Source organism: Hypanus sabinus, chromosome 4 (genome assembly GCF_030144855.1).
Source record: "Hypanus sabinus isolate sHypSab1 chromosome 4, sHypSab1.hap1, whole genome shotgun sequence".
In the NCBI taxonomy this organism is placed as follows: Eukaryota; Metazoa; Chordata; class Chondrichthyes; order Myliobatiformes; family Dasyatidae; genus Hypanus; species Hypanus sabinus.
Genome location: NC_082709.1, coordinates 68,796,212 through 68,809,104, shown reverse-complemented (window position 1 = coordinate 68,809,104; position 12,893 = coordinate 68,796,212). Strand labels below are relative to the sequence as shown.

The 12,893-nt window shown below is 37.7% G+C and overlaps 1 protein-coding gene across 3 annotated transcripts in view; it reads left to right on the top strand.

Moving 5' to 3' along the window:
- LOC132392864 (sperm-associated antigen 16 protein) overlaps positions 1 to 12,893 on the top strand; it is a 777,809-nt gene that overhangs the window by 567,905 nt on the left and 197,011 nt on the right. For all 3 annotated transcript variants that reach the window (XM_059967355.1, XM_059967357.1, XM_059967356.1), the window contains exon 15: positions 3,316 to 3,442. In XM_059967355.1, the coding sequence (XP_059823338.1) occupies positions 3,316 to 3,442 (127 nt within the window). The remainder of the gene's footprint in view (positions 1 to 3,315; positions 3,443 to 12,893) is intronic.

Sequence of the window (12,893 nt, the reverse complement as noted above, 5' to 3'; positions counted from 1 at the left end):
TTTCCTTTTGTGTTTTTTTCACACACCAGAAACATATGTGTAACTATTATAGTTGTTGCATTTATTCCTTAAATGTTAGATATTTCCTACCAGCATCATGTGTTTTAAAGAAACACTCCTCATAACTTTGTTAAATATAGTACCACAGTTTTTAACGAAGAAGGAAACCAGAGGTGCATGTACCAGTCCTCATTGGAGGATCAGACAGGGAGAGGATTAGCAACTGCAAATTCCTCAGTGTTAATATTTAAGCGAACCTGTCCTGGGCCCAGCACATAAATGCAATTACAAAGAAAGCACGGCAGTGTCTTTACTTCCTTAGAAGTTTGTGGAGATTAGGCATGACATCTAAAACTTTGACTAGCTTCTGTAGATGTGGAGTGGTGAGTATTTTGACTGGCTGCATTACAGCCTGGTATGGAATCACTAATGCCTTTGAATGGAGAAACCTACAAAAAGTCCATCACCACCACTGAGCATATCTACATAAAATGCTGCCACAGGAAAGCAGCATCCATTGTTAGGGAATACCACTACCCAAGACATGCTCTCCTCGTGCTACTGGCATCAGGAAGAAGGTACAGAAGCATCAGGACTCACACCACCAGGTTCAGGAACAGTTAACACCCCTCAACCATCAGGCTCTTGAACCAATGGAGATAACTTCACTCAGTTTCATTTATCCCATCATTGAAATGTTCCTGCAACTAATGGACTCACTTTCAAGGACTCTTCATCTCATGGTCTCAATATAAATTGCTTATTATTATTGTTGTTGTTGTTACTATTACTACTTTATTACTACTTTCTTTTTGTATTAGCACAGTTTGTTGTCTTCTATACTTCAGTTGAATGCACAAGTTGGTCAGTCTTTCATTGATTCTGTTATGGTTATTATTCAATAGATTTATTGAGTATGCCCACAAGAAAATAGAATTTCAGTGTTGTATATGGTGATAGATATATACTTTGATGATAAATTTACTTTGAACTTTGAATTTTGAATTATTTCACTTAGCATCTTAATAGAAGTCTATTGTGTTGTGCCTTTCCTTAAAGACATAAGATTATTAACTCATTGCACAATACCCAACCTAGGGTAACATTTTCCATAGTTAGCTCCACAGTGCACTTATCAGAAAAACAGCTCTCTCACTTCCAGGATTTCAGCCTCCACACTACTGTTGCTAATGTGTGCTAAACGTAGATTTAAGGCACCAAGAACAGTGAAGTATCTTTGCTACAAGCTATGAAATTTCCTATTTGATGCTATCCCAAGCATTTCAATTATTAAAAGGTTGCAACCAATCCCATAGTGATCATCACAAGGATGCAGGATTTTACCCTTTCTGACCAGTCTGATCAGTACATAAGATTTAAATGATAGTAGATGGCTAGAATTCTAAGCTGAGAATCAGCATTTTGTGAAGCAATAGCTGAACAACCATATCTCTTCACAAGCAGGGTTTTGTTATATGCAATGGGTACCGAAAGAATAGAGAAAAGTAAATGTTTATATGTTAGAAAAGCAGAATATTCAAATATTATGAAAGCTTGGGGAATGGAAAGGCACTAGTAACAGCTTCTCTCTATTGCACAAAGGCTATGAAACTTATTACCAATGATTCTGATAAAGATGTTAACCTTTAAAATAGATAGATGAAAAAGTGGATAGAAGTCTTTGGGAATAGGGTGAGTAAAATTAGAGCTGTTTGTTTACTTTTGTGGAGGAAGAATGCCAGTACAGGAAGTTTCGGCTAAGTGCTTTTTATTTATTTTGTAATTTCAATATATTCTAGCTGCTGGCCCTGTTGAATCAAGCCATGTATTTGGCTGTACATGCAGGTTAATCATAAATAGTGACCAGTAGTAAGTAAATGAAACAAACGTACTTACTACTAGTTAGTAAGTTTGTTAATAAAAAACATTTTACACATTTCACATTCCACTGAGGTAAATCAGAAGGCCAATCTTTATGTTTAGCCTCTCCCTTGGTGCATTTAGACTTCGTGAACCAGATCATGGGTTACATAACTTCATTTCATCTTTGGTACAGTGCTAATATTTACCAAGGCCTTGCCTAGAAGTGGCCAGGAAAGTCAGAGTTATCTAATAAATGGTCCCTCCGATCTGAGATATCTTAATGCATAAACTTGCATTACTTCCCATAAAGTTCATTGCTTGTTTACACATATTTGGTAATTGAACTCAGTAATGGAATTTCAGATTTCCATCTTCTGCAGTTATATTTTTAATTTTTATTTTATATTTTACCTGTGAGATTGCAGTGAATACTTTTCATGATTTAATGCAGGATTGTAATAATGATTAGAACATGTTCTACTTGTGAAAATATATCAATGAATAAGTAATCCCAAAACCAAATTATAGAACTTTTCACTAGAAACAGGAAGGCTAACCTAACTGAGGATTCAGAAATCCAGTACAATGAACAATTAAAATGATTCAGCAGGTAAGCAGCAATTGGGAAGGAAATGAATTGTTGATGTTTTGAATTGAAACCCTGAATAAGGGCCCATGGTCAGAAATTGTCGTTCATTTGGGCAGGATTTTGATCCAAGACATTGGATAAAATGTCTTCCCATAGATGCCTCTTGGCCTACTGAATTCTTCCAGCGAACTGTTGCTTCTGGTTCCAGCATCTGCAGTCTTTTGTGTCCCCTTAGAAATCCTCTTATGTAGAGTCCAAAAAAAGATGCCATGATTATAATAGAGTCATTAATAAATTTAGTAAGACATTTTAGGAGTAATATTTTCATTCTGAATATGCTTACCAATAGTGAAGTTGAATTAGTTAATGTGGAAACCTAGAAGGAGAATTTACACCAAGAAGAAAGAAATTTCAAGAAAAGCAGATTGGGAAGGATGTAAGGGATGTGAGTGGCTTAAATGAAATATGTCAAGTTGAGTTTTTATCAAATGCACAAATATGATAAGGTACAGGTACAATAAAAAAGCTTGTTTTAGCAGCATCCCCGTTACATAGGTATGAACAACCTGTTGCATTACATATGTAACAAATATCTGAAGGTGATTATTGACCTGCATTAATGCAGATAAGCATTAGTAAGTCTGCACCACATTTTACAAAACTGCTCAGTTACATTTCCTCAATTTGCTTTATGGCCTGCATTGAACATCAGAGAATTAACTCTGCTGTGACTTCAGGCTATTGGGATAACATACATAACTTATTTTAATTTTGTATAATGTTTTGGAAGTCAGCAAAGATGGGATATATTATTTGTAGCTTTACCTGTTGCAAAAACAAACACCTCTATGTTTACCTGGCAGGGTGATACAATAGTTTCCTGTGACTCATATGGAATACTAAAGCTTTGGGATGTGCGGAAAGTAGCAATAATGCTATCATTTGACGCAGGCCCTCATCCTGGCAACCAAGTGTCCTTTCATCCATCAGGTAGGAATCCTTCCTTCACTTGTTAAATTTGTTTCTGTTGTTCTGCCTTAGATTTTGTAAAAATATCAATTTGCTAACTGTAAACTACAAAGTGGTGGTAAAATGATTGTTTCATTTTGTGCCCTGGAAAACAGTTGTAAATTCAATATTTCTCATGTAATGTGTGAAAGACTTGTAGTCTGTGTAATGGATGTCAATTTGTCATTATGACCAAACTGTACAGATGCAGTTAAACTACTTGACTAGCTGCCAGAGCCCTGGGTTACTGTTCCAATTACAAATTGGATCCCATCCTGATAACAGGGGTACATATGTTTACTAAGTAAAGATAATTTGATAATTTTAAAAGGTTAAGCATGAACTTTGAACCTTGTAGATAGTTGTAAAACCCATCTGATCACCATTGCCTTTCTGAGAAAGAAATCTGCCTTCTTAATGCAGTCAGGACTAGATGTGACTCCAAAGCATTTATGGATGGGCGATAAATGCTGGCATTCACAGAAAGGTCCATACCTTATGAAGAAATAAATTTGAAAAATAGAAATCATTTTCTTTATGTTTTATAATTGATAATGATACATTTACCCTTTGATTGTCAAAGTTCATGTGCATGAATGCCCAGTAATTTCCTTTGAGATTCTGCACAAAATAGCACCTTGAAATGAACTTAAGTTAATAATATGGTTTTTTACCCAAACCCAGATCTTGCAATTCATCACTGTTTATCATCCATTTATTGATTCATGCTTGTGAACGTAGCAGAAATGTTAGTACCCAGCTGAGTGGGTTAGCAAACCCCATTGAGTCTAAGGGTAAGGTGTAGGAGAACTAGGTTCATTGATTCCTTCAGTACTTCCATTCACAGGCTTGAATACTGCCCTTATAAGAGGTAAGCTGTGATATTTGTAAAATGCTATTTTCACAATTCTCAGAAAAATACACCTAATTAATAGCACAATTATTTCTACTGTTTCATAATTACTTGGAACTTTGGTTGACTGGTTAAACCTATGATGTACGTTGAATGCACTAAAGCAGTGTAATTGAAATTGCAGAAACAAAAGAGCCTCCCAGGAAACTTTGAAACTTAGGGCTTTGTGGCTTTTCTTCTTGCGACTCTATTCTAAAATAAAGTGCATAGCACAATTTTAATCTATTTGTATATAGCTTTGGATTAGTGGGAAAAATATGCATTCCCACCAAGTACTGATTTGGAATTACAATTAGAATTGCTTTATTATTGTCGCACGTACTGAGGTGCACTGAATACTGTTCTTATAAATCAATTCATTGCATAGTGCATTGAGAAAGTACAAGGTAAAACAAGAACTGAATGCAGAATAAACAGTTAAAGAGAGAGTGCAGTGCGGATGGACAATAAGGTGCATCAACATAACAAGGTAGATTGTGAGGTTAAGAGTCCATCTTATAATGTCGGGGACAATTCAATGATCTTATAATAGCAGGGTAGAAGCTGTTATTAAAATGCTACTTTTTGACAGCTTTAAAAACTGAGTGATGGTGGATATTGTAGCTCCTTCATTGACTAGTGGTGCATTTTCTTGCAGACCTATAGGAATTGATATTAGAGTTGCAAGTGCTAACACAATGGACACTGGTGAAAATGTCACTAAGGACCACTGTTTATTTATCCAGTAACATTTTCACATTTGGTGTTGGAGACCAGGACCGAGTAGGGTGGTCTTGCAAAAGCTTCCTAAGATAAATCCCAAAATATGGAATTTCCATTTAAAACAGCCTTCAAACCTAAAGGTCAAGTGTCCAGTTCTTCTTCTACATGCAACTTGGCCACATAAGGTCCTTTCAGGACCTGGCCATCTTACATCCTGTCTAGGCACCATGGAGTATCTACATATACGTTTGAGAAATACATTGATATTTGTCAGGTTGATTTTGGTCATGACATCAATGGTGGTGATTCTGTCTTGCTATGATGTTGAAACTAAGGTGGGAAGCAAACACTGAAGGCATCGCTTTTACTCTGCGATAGTAAATTTTGTAAGTTTGTTTAGAGGACTTACTGAAAGTATGGCAGCATTTTCAATGTGCACATTTTATATTTTTTTTACTACTGTAACTCTCTGCCAATCTAAAGTACCAAAAGTTGTTCACTGTCACAAGAGATGTATAGTCAAGGCTGATAGATGGTGATCATTAGTCAACATCCTTTCTGAAAACATTTGAACACAGCAAGTATTCGAGATTCAAGAAAATTTCAAGCACATTTATTATCAAAGAATGTTTAAATTATACAACCTTGAGATTTGCTTGCTCACAGACAGCCACAAAGCAAGAAACCTGAAAGAACCCAAATTAAAGAAAATAAATGAATAGAAATATAAATAAATGACCAACACTCAATGTGCAAGAGCATTCAACAACAGCATTCTGAATAAAAAATTAGTCCTCAGAGCCAAACCCAGAGCAGCCCAGAGTATGCTTCGCTTATCAGTTCATCATATTAGCAGGCACGGGGCATAGCAGCCGGGTCAGACTTCATACCCACTGCTCCATGGAGATGACCGTTGCTGAGAATGAGTGAAATCGGCTTTCATCCTAACCAACAACACCCTGCCTTTTCAGTCTATCTGGGCCAACATTAAAATTGACCTAACAACGGAACCACAAAAGGCTCCGCACCCTGGAGAGACCAGTGAAAATCGCAAAGAGTGAGCAAAGTTGGTTCTTACCTCCAATCTGGTCCAGCATTTGAAATGTCTAAACAGCACATTATACCTGGCTCTGGTCAACAGTACCTGGCACCACTGCTGCAAAAGGCTCTGGGCCTAGACCACACTGCCGAGTGACTTGGTCCAGGCCCAGATTTTGCCACCCAACCTGAAGCCACTCTCAACCTCTTCAAATCGACTCAGCGCCGAGAGCAATCCAACCTCAAACCTGGGCAATAACCTTGAAACCGAGAATAATCTCCAGCATGTGCCTTGGTTTTGTTGTGGCCTTTACAAATGATGGATCTTAGAGACAGCCATCTGATTTTGTACAAAGGTATATGCTTTCCTCTGATCCTTCAAAGCATGGTGCAGCAAAGTACAGCCTTGCTTTAGAATGTATTCTCATCTAAGGTCTGTCAAAGATTGACCCATAAAACTGAATTGTGCCGTAGATTTTGTGGAAGGCAAGAACTGTGTGAGTAACACTGGGAGCATCTAATGTTTACTTGCACAAGCCTGGTCTACTGACAATGTCAAACGTTTTCACCAGATTGATAAATGCAATGTACAGTGTTTTTTTTATCTTGCAGCTGGCTTAAGGAGAACATCAGTCAGTGTGAGTCTGGCTTTCTTCAACCTGCCATAGATAACTCTCAAGTATCAAGAAAGACTGGTTTGCTGTCAGCCTCTGAATATTTACCACACTATTACCTTAGGTTGCTTCAGCTCAGCTTGTTGGAATTTGCTTATGTTTCAGGTTGGCTATATAATCAGCTTTAACAACATGGCAGCATCTTATTGTAACTCAAATCAGTCTTTATTTAATTGTCTCCTTTTCTCAGACAGTTCTGTGAGTGGAATGTGAGTAGAAGGAGGGATGTGGAGTGGTTTTGGGAAAACTGTTCTTCATCCAAGTGCCTTCAACATTTGCAATTTACTTTTGTAGCCATAGTTAGCTCAAAGACCCTTTAGAAAGATGGGGCCATGTACTGTATCTTGATTCTTGGCTGACAATTATGCTTAGTGCTCTCCAGTTACATTGGTATCAATAAGGTCAATGTCAGACTCTGCATTGGTGTGCATTTATTGCACATCTGACACCCTTTGCTCCTGTTAATCAGATTGATGTTAATGTTCTCTTCAAATGATGATCCTCTTCCTCTACAACGTGGATATTAGAGATGCATATGATTTATGGTGCGGAGTTGAAGAAAACATTGAGTATTTTCATTCATTTTCTGAAAGCCATCACCTCTCATACACACACTTTATAATCTCAACACAGAAGTTCAATTTGAGGACTCACTTGCTGATAGGTGCCCAGTGATTTTGCCAGAGTATCATAGAAGTGTATATATTGTCTGAACTTGATTGTAAAGTTGGTATATAGGTTCTAATGATATCACAAAGCCATCAGTTGACTTTCATTGGAGTGAAATGTGAGTAAAGTTCAACCTGCCTGTTTTGATTAATCTGTATTATATTATAAACCAATTGAATATGAATCTCGAAGGGTATGGTTGGCCTCACAAAAGGAGCACTCCTCTTGTTTTCAGCATGGCTGCAATGTCAGTGTTAATATTATGCCCCTCTCAAACAAAAAGTGTTTAAATATAGAAAGTCAATTCATGTTGTGACAGATGCAGGGCTTTCTGTAATATTCAACAAGTTAGACTTAGAAATGAAAACAAGCATTGATATGCTTTCCAGGAAGAAAATTTTCTTGATTACAGTTACGTTTAACCAAGTTAGACTGATGTAAGAACGAAACAGGAACATTTAGACTCTTGATCATGATTAGTCATTCCAGGATATTAAGGATGATCTCTGACCTCTCATGTATTAAATTTGGTTGACTAGAGTCTTTCTACCACAGATTGAAAACTAACAGTTGACCTGACATCCATGCCATTTGTGGAGAAGAATTCAGCATTTCTACCACCCTAATTTCACTCCTGAGCTGCCCAGTTCTAATTTTTAGACTACCCATTCATTTTAGATTTTCTCCATCCATCAGAATAGTCCCACTTAATATTGCAAAGACTTGAACAATCATGCTTTGGCACCTTTGTATTTATTTTGATTGTCAAGATCTCCACTCCTTTCTGCTAATTATATGCTAATTAAAAAATATTGTTCTTCACATTGTCAGTTATTAGAACATAAAGCAGTACATCACAGTTGTGCTGACGAACATAGATATACTCCATAATCAATCTAAGCCATCTACACCAAAACAGGCAATGCATTCCAGGCACCCACCACTCTCGATGTGAAAAACTTACCTCTGATATTTCCCCTAAGTTTTCATCTACTCACCTTAAATGGGTATTGGCCACTACCACCCTGGGAAAAAGGTGCTGGGCATCCACTCTGTCTGTGCCTCGCAAAATCTTATACACCTCTATTAAGTAGCCTCTCACCCTCCCTTGCTCCAAAGAGAGAAGCCCTAGCTGGGACAACAGTTCCTCATCAGACATGTTTAATTCAGGCATCATTCTGGTAGATCTTCTCTGCACTCTCTATAAAGCGTCCACATCCTTCCTATAATAAGGTGACCAGAACTGAACACACTACTCTTAAATGTAACATTACCTCAATCCCCCTCCTAATGAAGGCCAGCACACCATATGCCTTTTTAACCACCCTATCAACTTGCATGGCAATTTTTTTTTGAACTTTATTGAACAAACACTTATCTGCAAACAAGCATCGGCTATCAGTGCACAGTTCACTGCACAATGGCGAACACCAATATTTACAATACCGGGGTAGAAGAGAGTAGGAGCAAGAGAAAGAAGAAACAAAGAGCACAGACATACTATTACATACAAGCACAAACATACACATGATCTACGTTCTTTACAACACCCCTCAATGTAGATATACATCTATTTGAAATACAATCACAGTCCTCAGTAAATCAACTCAAGTCCTACGTTTTATCAGGCCCCTGTATGGGCCTTTCACTGGGCCAGGTACCCTATAACAGAGTTCCATCTTTCCAAGTAAGAGTCCATTTCCAGTTGTAAACTTGCAGTGATATTTTCCATGCAGTTCACTTCTTTCAATCTCTGTATCCATTGTTCCAAAGTGGGTGGGTGAGATTTAAGCCAGTTGACAGTTATCATTTTATGAACAATCAGAATCAAGACTCTTAACATGTATAGTTTAATCTTTTCTAGTGCAGATTGCAGGAAGTTACCTAAAATTAAATGACTAGCTCAATGTCAGAAGAGACTACAGACATACATAGGAAAATTGATTAATCCAGATCAAACTGGATTTATTCCAGGCCATCAGGGAGCAAATAATATCAGATGAGCTTTAAATATCCAGTCTTTAGCACAGAGGTTCATCCACCCTTCAATGTTTCTTAGCTTAGATGTCGAGAAGCATTTGATAGGGTGGATTAGATATACTTAGACTATACCTTAGAAAAAATGGGTTTTAACGCAACATTTCGAAGTTGGATGAAGACACTGAATAAAGATCCAATTTCCAGGGTTAGAGTAAATGGATACTGTTCCAATTTCTTCAGGCTCAAAGAGGGAACCAGAGAGGGAGTCCTCTATCCCCAATATTATTTGCCTTAAGCATTAAACCACTGGCTGAGTTAATAAGACAAAATGAACAAATTGAGGGTATAACAGATAAAGGAGGTATAGTGTTATACTCAAATAAAAAACAGGGAAGTTCAGCTATACCTCATTTTAAAGACCTATTATTGGGCTGCCCAATTAACAATGCTTCATGGTTCAGAGAAGGCATGGCAACTTTAGGGGATCTATAGATCTGGACCTCAAAATCTGACTGTTCCTCCACGTTGCTAAGAATCCTGCCATTAATGTTGTACACTGCCATGAAGTGTATCACTTCACAGTTTTCTGGATTGAACTCCATCTGCCACTTCTCCATTCAAATCTGCATCCTGTCTATATTCAATTGTAATCTACGACAATCTTCTACGTACCCATGACCTCCCAACTTTATGTATCTGCAAACTTAATTACCCACTGCCTCCACTTCCTCATTCGAGTTCTTTTCTTTTAGGGGCATAAAATGTTTCTGTATCACAATAAATTCATACTTGAGTTCTCCACTATTCTTCACATATTAGCATATTTGCCAAGTTCATTGTGGAAAGTTTCTGTTTTATTTTATTGATGTCACCTTTATCCAGAGCTAAGTTCTTAATATCTGTGTGGCCTCCTTTCAAGCATTATGTTGCACTAATGATCATGTACGTTAGACTGTTAATTATGTATGTCTTACATACGTATAATAATACAAGTATGTCTTACATACTTGTTATAATAACAAGTTCAATATAGACTCTTGTTGGTGTGAGGTTACGCCTCTGCAAAAAAATAAACTTGATCACATTTCAGAAACTCATTATTTTCCTGTCAGTTATTTAGTTTGTTTATCCCAAGCTACATGGAACACCAAAACCTCCATTAAGCTATCCCCCATTTGCTACCTGCTTGTCTAATTTGTCCAATACTAAATGATACCACATCACAGTACCATATAACAGTCCCCAAACAGACCATAAAGTCCCCAAAGTTGGCTTAATTGTCATGATATTCCTCATAAGGTAGTCCTTACTTTTAATGCCTCTTAAATGCCACTATTCTATCTTCCTCTCACGCCATCCTTAGCAGCCCACTTTAGGCACCCACCACTCTCTATGTGAAGAAAACCTACCCATTCATCACAATGGTAGTCAAACTTCTTGGAGAGGATTGAAACAGATTTGGCTTTATTAGGGATAGTCAACATGGTTTTGTGCAGGACTAGATTCCATCTTCTTCAGCCCTTTACCATTTCCACCTATCACCTCCCAGCATTCCACTTCATCCCCCTCCCCCACCCACATTCTCACTCACATGGTTTCACCTCTCACCTTCTAGCTTGTACTGCTTCCTCACCCCCCCCCCACCTTACTTTCCAGTCCTGATGAGGGTTTTCAGCCCAAAATGTTGATTCTTTATTTCTTTCCATAGACTGCCTGACCTGGGAATTTCCTTCAGTGTTTTGTGTGTATTATTCATGTCTTACAAAAATGAGCTGTTTGAGCAAATGATGAAGGTGATTGATGAGAGTGGTGCAGTGAATGTTACTTTACTAAGAAATTTGACAAGTTCCCTCAGCGTAAGTTGAAGATTAAGCTGCATGGGGTCCATGGTGACTTGATAAATAAGATTCAAATTTGGCTTGTCTATAGAAATAGGGGTTGGGGAGACATAACGTGGAAGGGTCAGTGTTACTCTACAGGGATCAGTGCTGGGAGTTCTGTGATAAATATAAATTACTTGGATGAAAATGTCAATGAGCTGATCAGTAGGTTTGCAGGTGACACAAGAATTGCTGAAGATGTGGATAGAAAAGAAAGGTGTCAAGGATATAACAGGAAATAGATCCACTGCTGATATGAGTGGAGAAATAGCAAATGGAGTTTCAATTTGAGCAAGTGTGAAGTATAATTTGGGAGGTCAAATGAAAGGAGAATGTATTCAGTAAATGGCAGGACCCTTAAGAACACTGATGTACAGTGGGATCTTAGGTCCAAGTCTATAGTTCCCTGAAAGTGGCAACAAGTTGGTAAAAATGGGTATGGCATGTTTGTCTTCATTAGATGGGGTGTTGAGTATAAGAGTCAGCTCTATAAAACTTTGGTTATGCCACATTGGAGAACTGTGTGGAATTTTGGTCATCTGTTGTGGAGGATTTAGAGAACTTGGAAGATTTTCACTGGGATGTTGCCCCAATTAGAGAATATTAGCCATAAGGAAAAGTTAGACAAATCTGGAGTACTGGAGCCTGAGGGGAAACTTGATAACAAGTTTATAAAATTATGAGAAGCATAAACTTGTTAGATAGTCAGAGTCTCTTTCCTGAGGTAGAATGTTGAATAGGTTTATAAAAGGGAAAGTTAAGTAAAGTGTTTGGGCAAGCTTTTTAATATTTTGAGAGGTAGGTTCCTGGAAAATTCAGCTGAAGTGGTGGTAGAAGTAGGCAAGATAGTGGCATTTAAGAGCCACTTAAACAGACGTGTGAACATGAAGGAAATGGAGGGATACAAATCATGTATAGACAGATAGGATTAGCACCATAGTCAAAATAGTTGTCTTAGATTTTCCAAGGTTCAAAGTAAATTTATTATCAAAGTATGTATACATTATACAACCTTGATGTTCATGTCCTTAACAGTCAGCCACAAAACAAAGGCACACAAATAAAAATATATATAAAGAAAATTGTCCAACACTCAATATGCAGAGAATAAAAACCACATCATTCCCATAACACAATAAAAGAATAAAACAACCCACAAGTAAAAAAGACCATTGAACACACAATGTACAATGAAAAAAAAAGTGCAAACAGTGACCACAAGCAAATGGTGTTTCTGAACTGAAGTCCACAAAGAGAATTGCATAGTGCAGCACAGAGCTGAATAAACAGAGAGAGCAACAATCTGCACCAGCCCACAACTCGCCTTGAGCCCCTTCTGTCACCATGTTTGGATATGGCCCAAATGTGGAGTGAGAGACACTGAAGTCGGTCAATAGTTCACAGACTGTAATGCACTCAGTGTTAAAGGGAAGATCAAACAATAAACGCTAGGCCAAACAGGGCTGTTAACTAAAACTCTCAAATGGAAAACGAAGCCTAAACTGTGGCTAAAAACATCTAAATATTAAACGAATACCGCTGGCCTTCAGAGTTAGTGACTGGACAGTCCGATTACT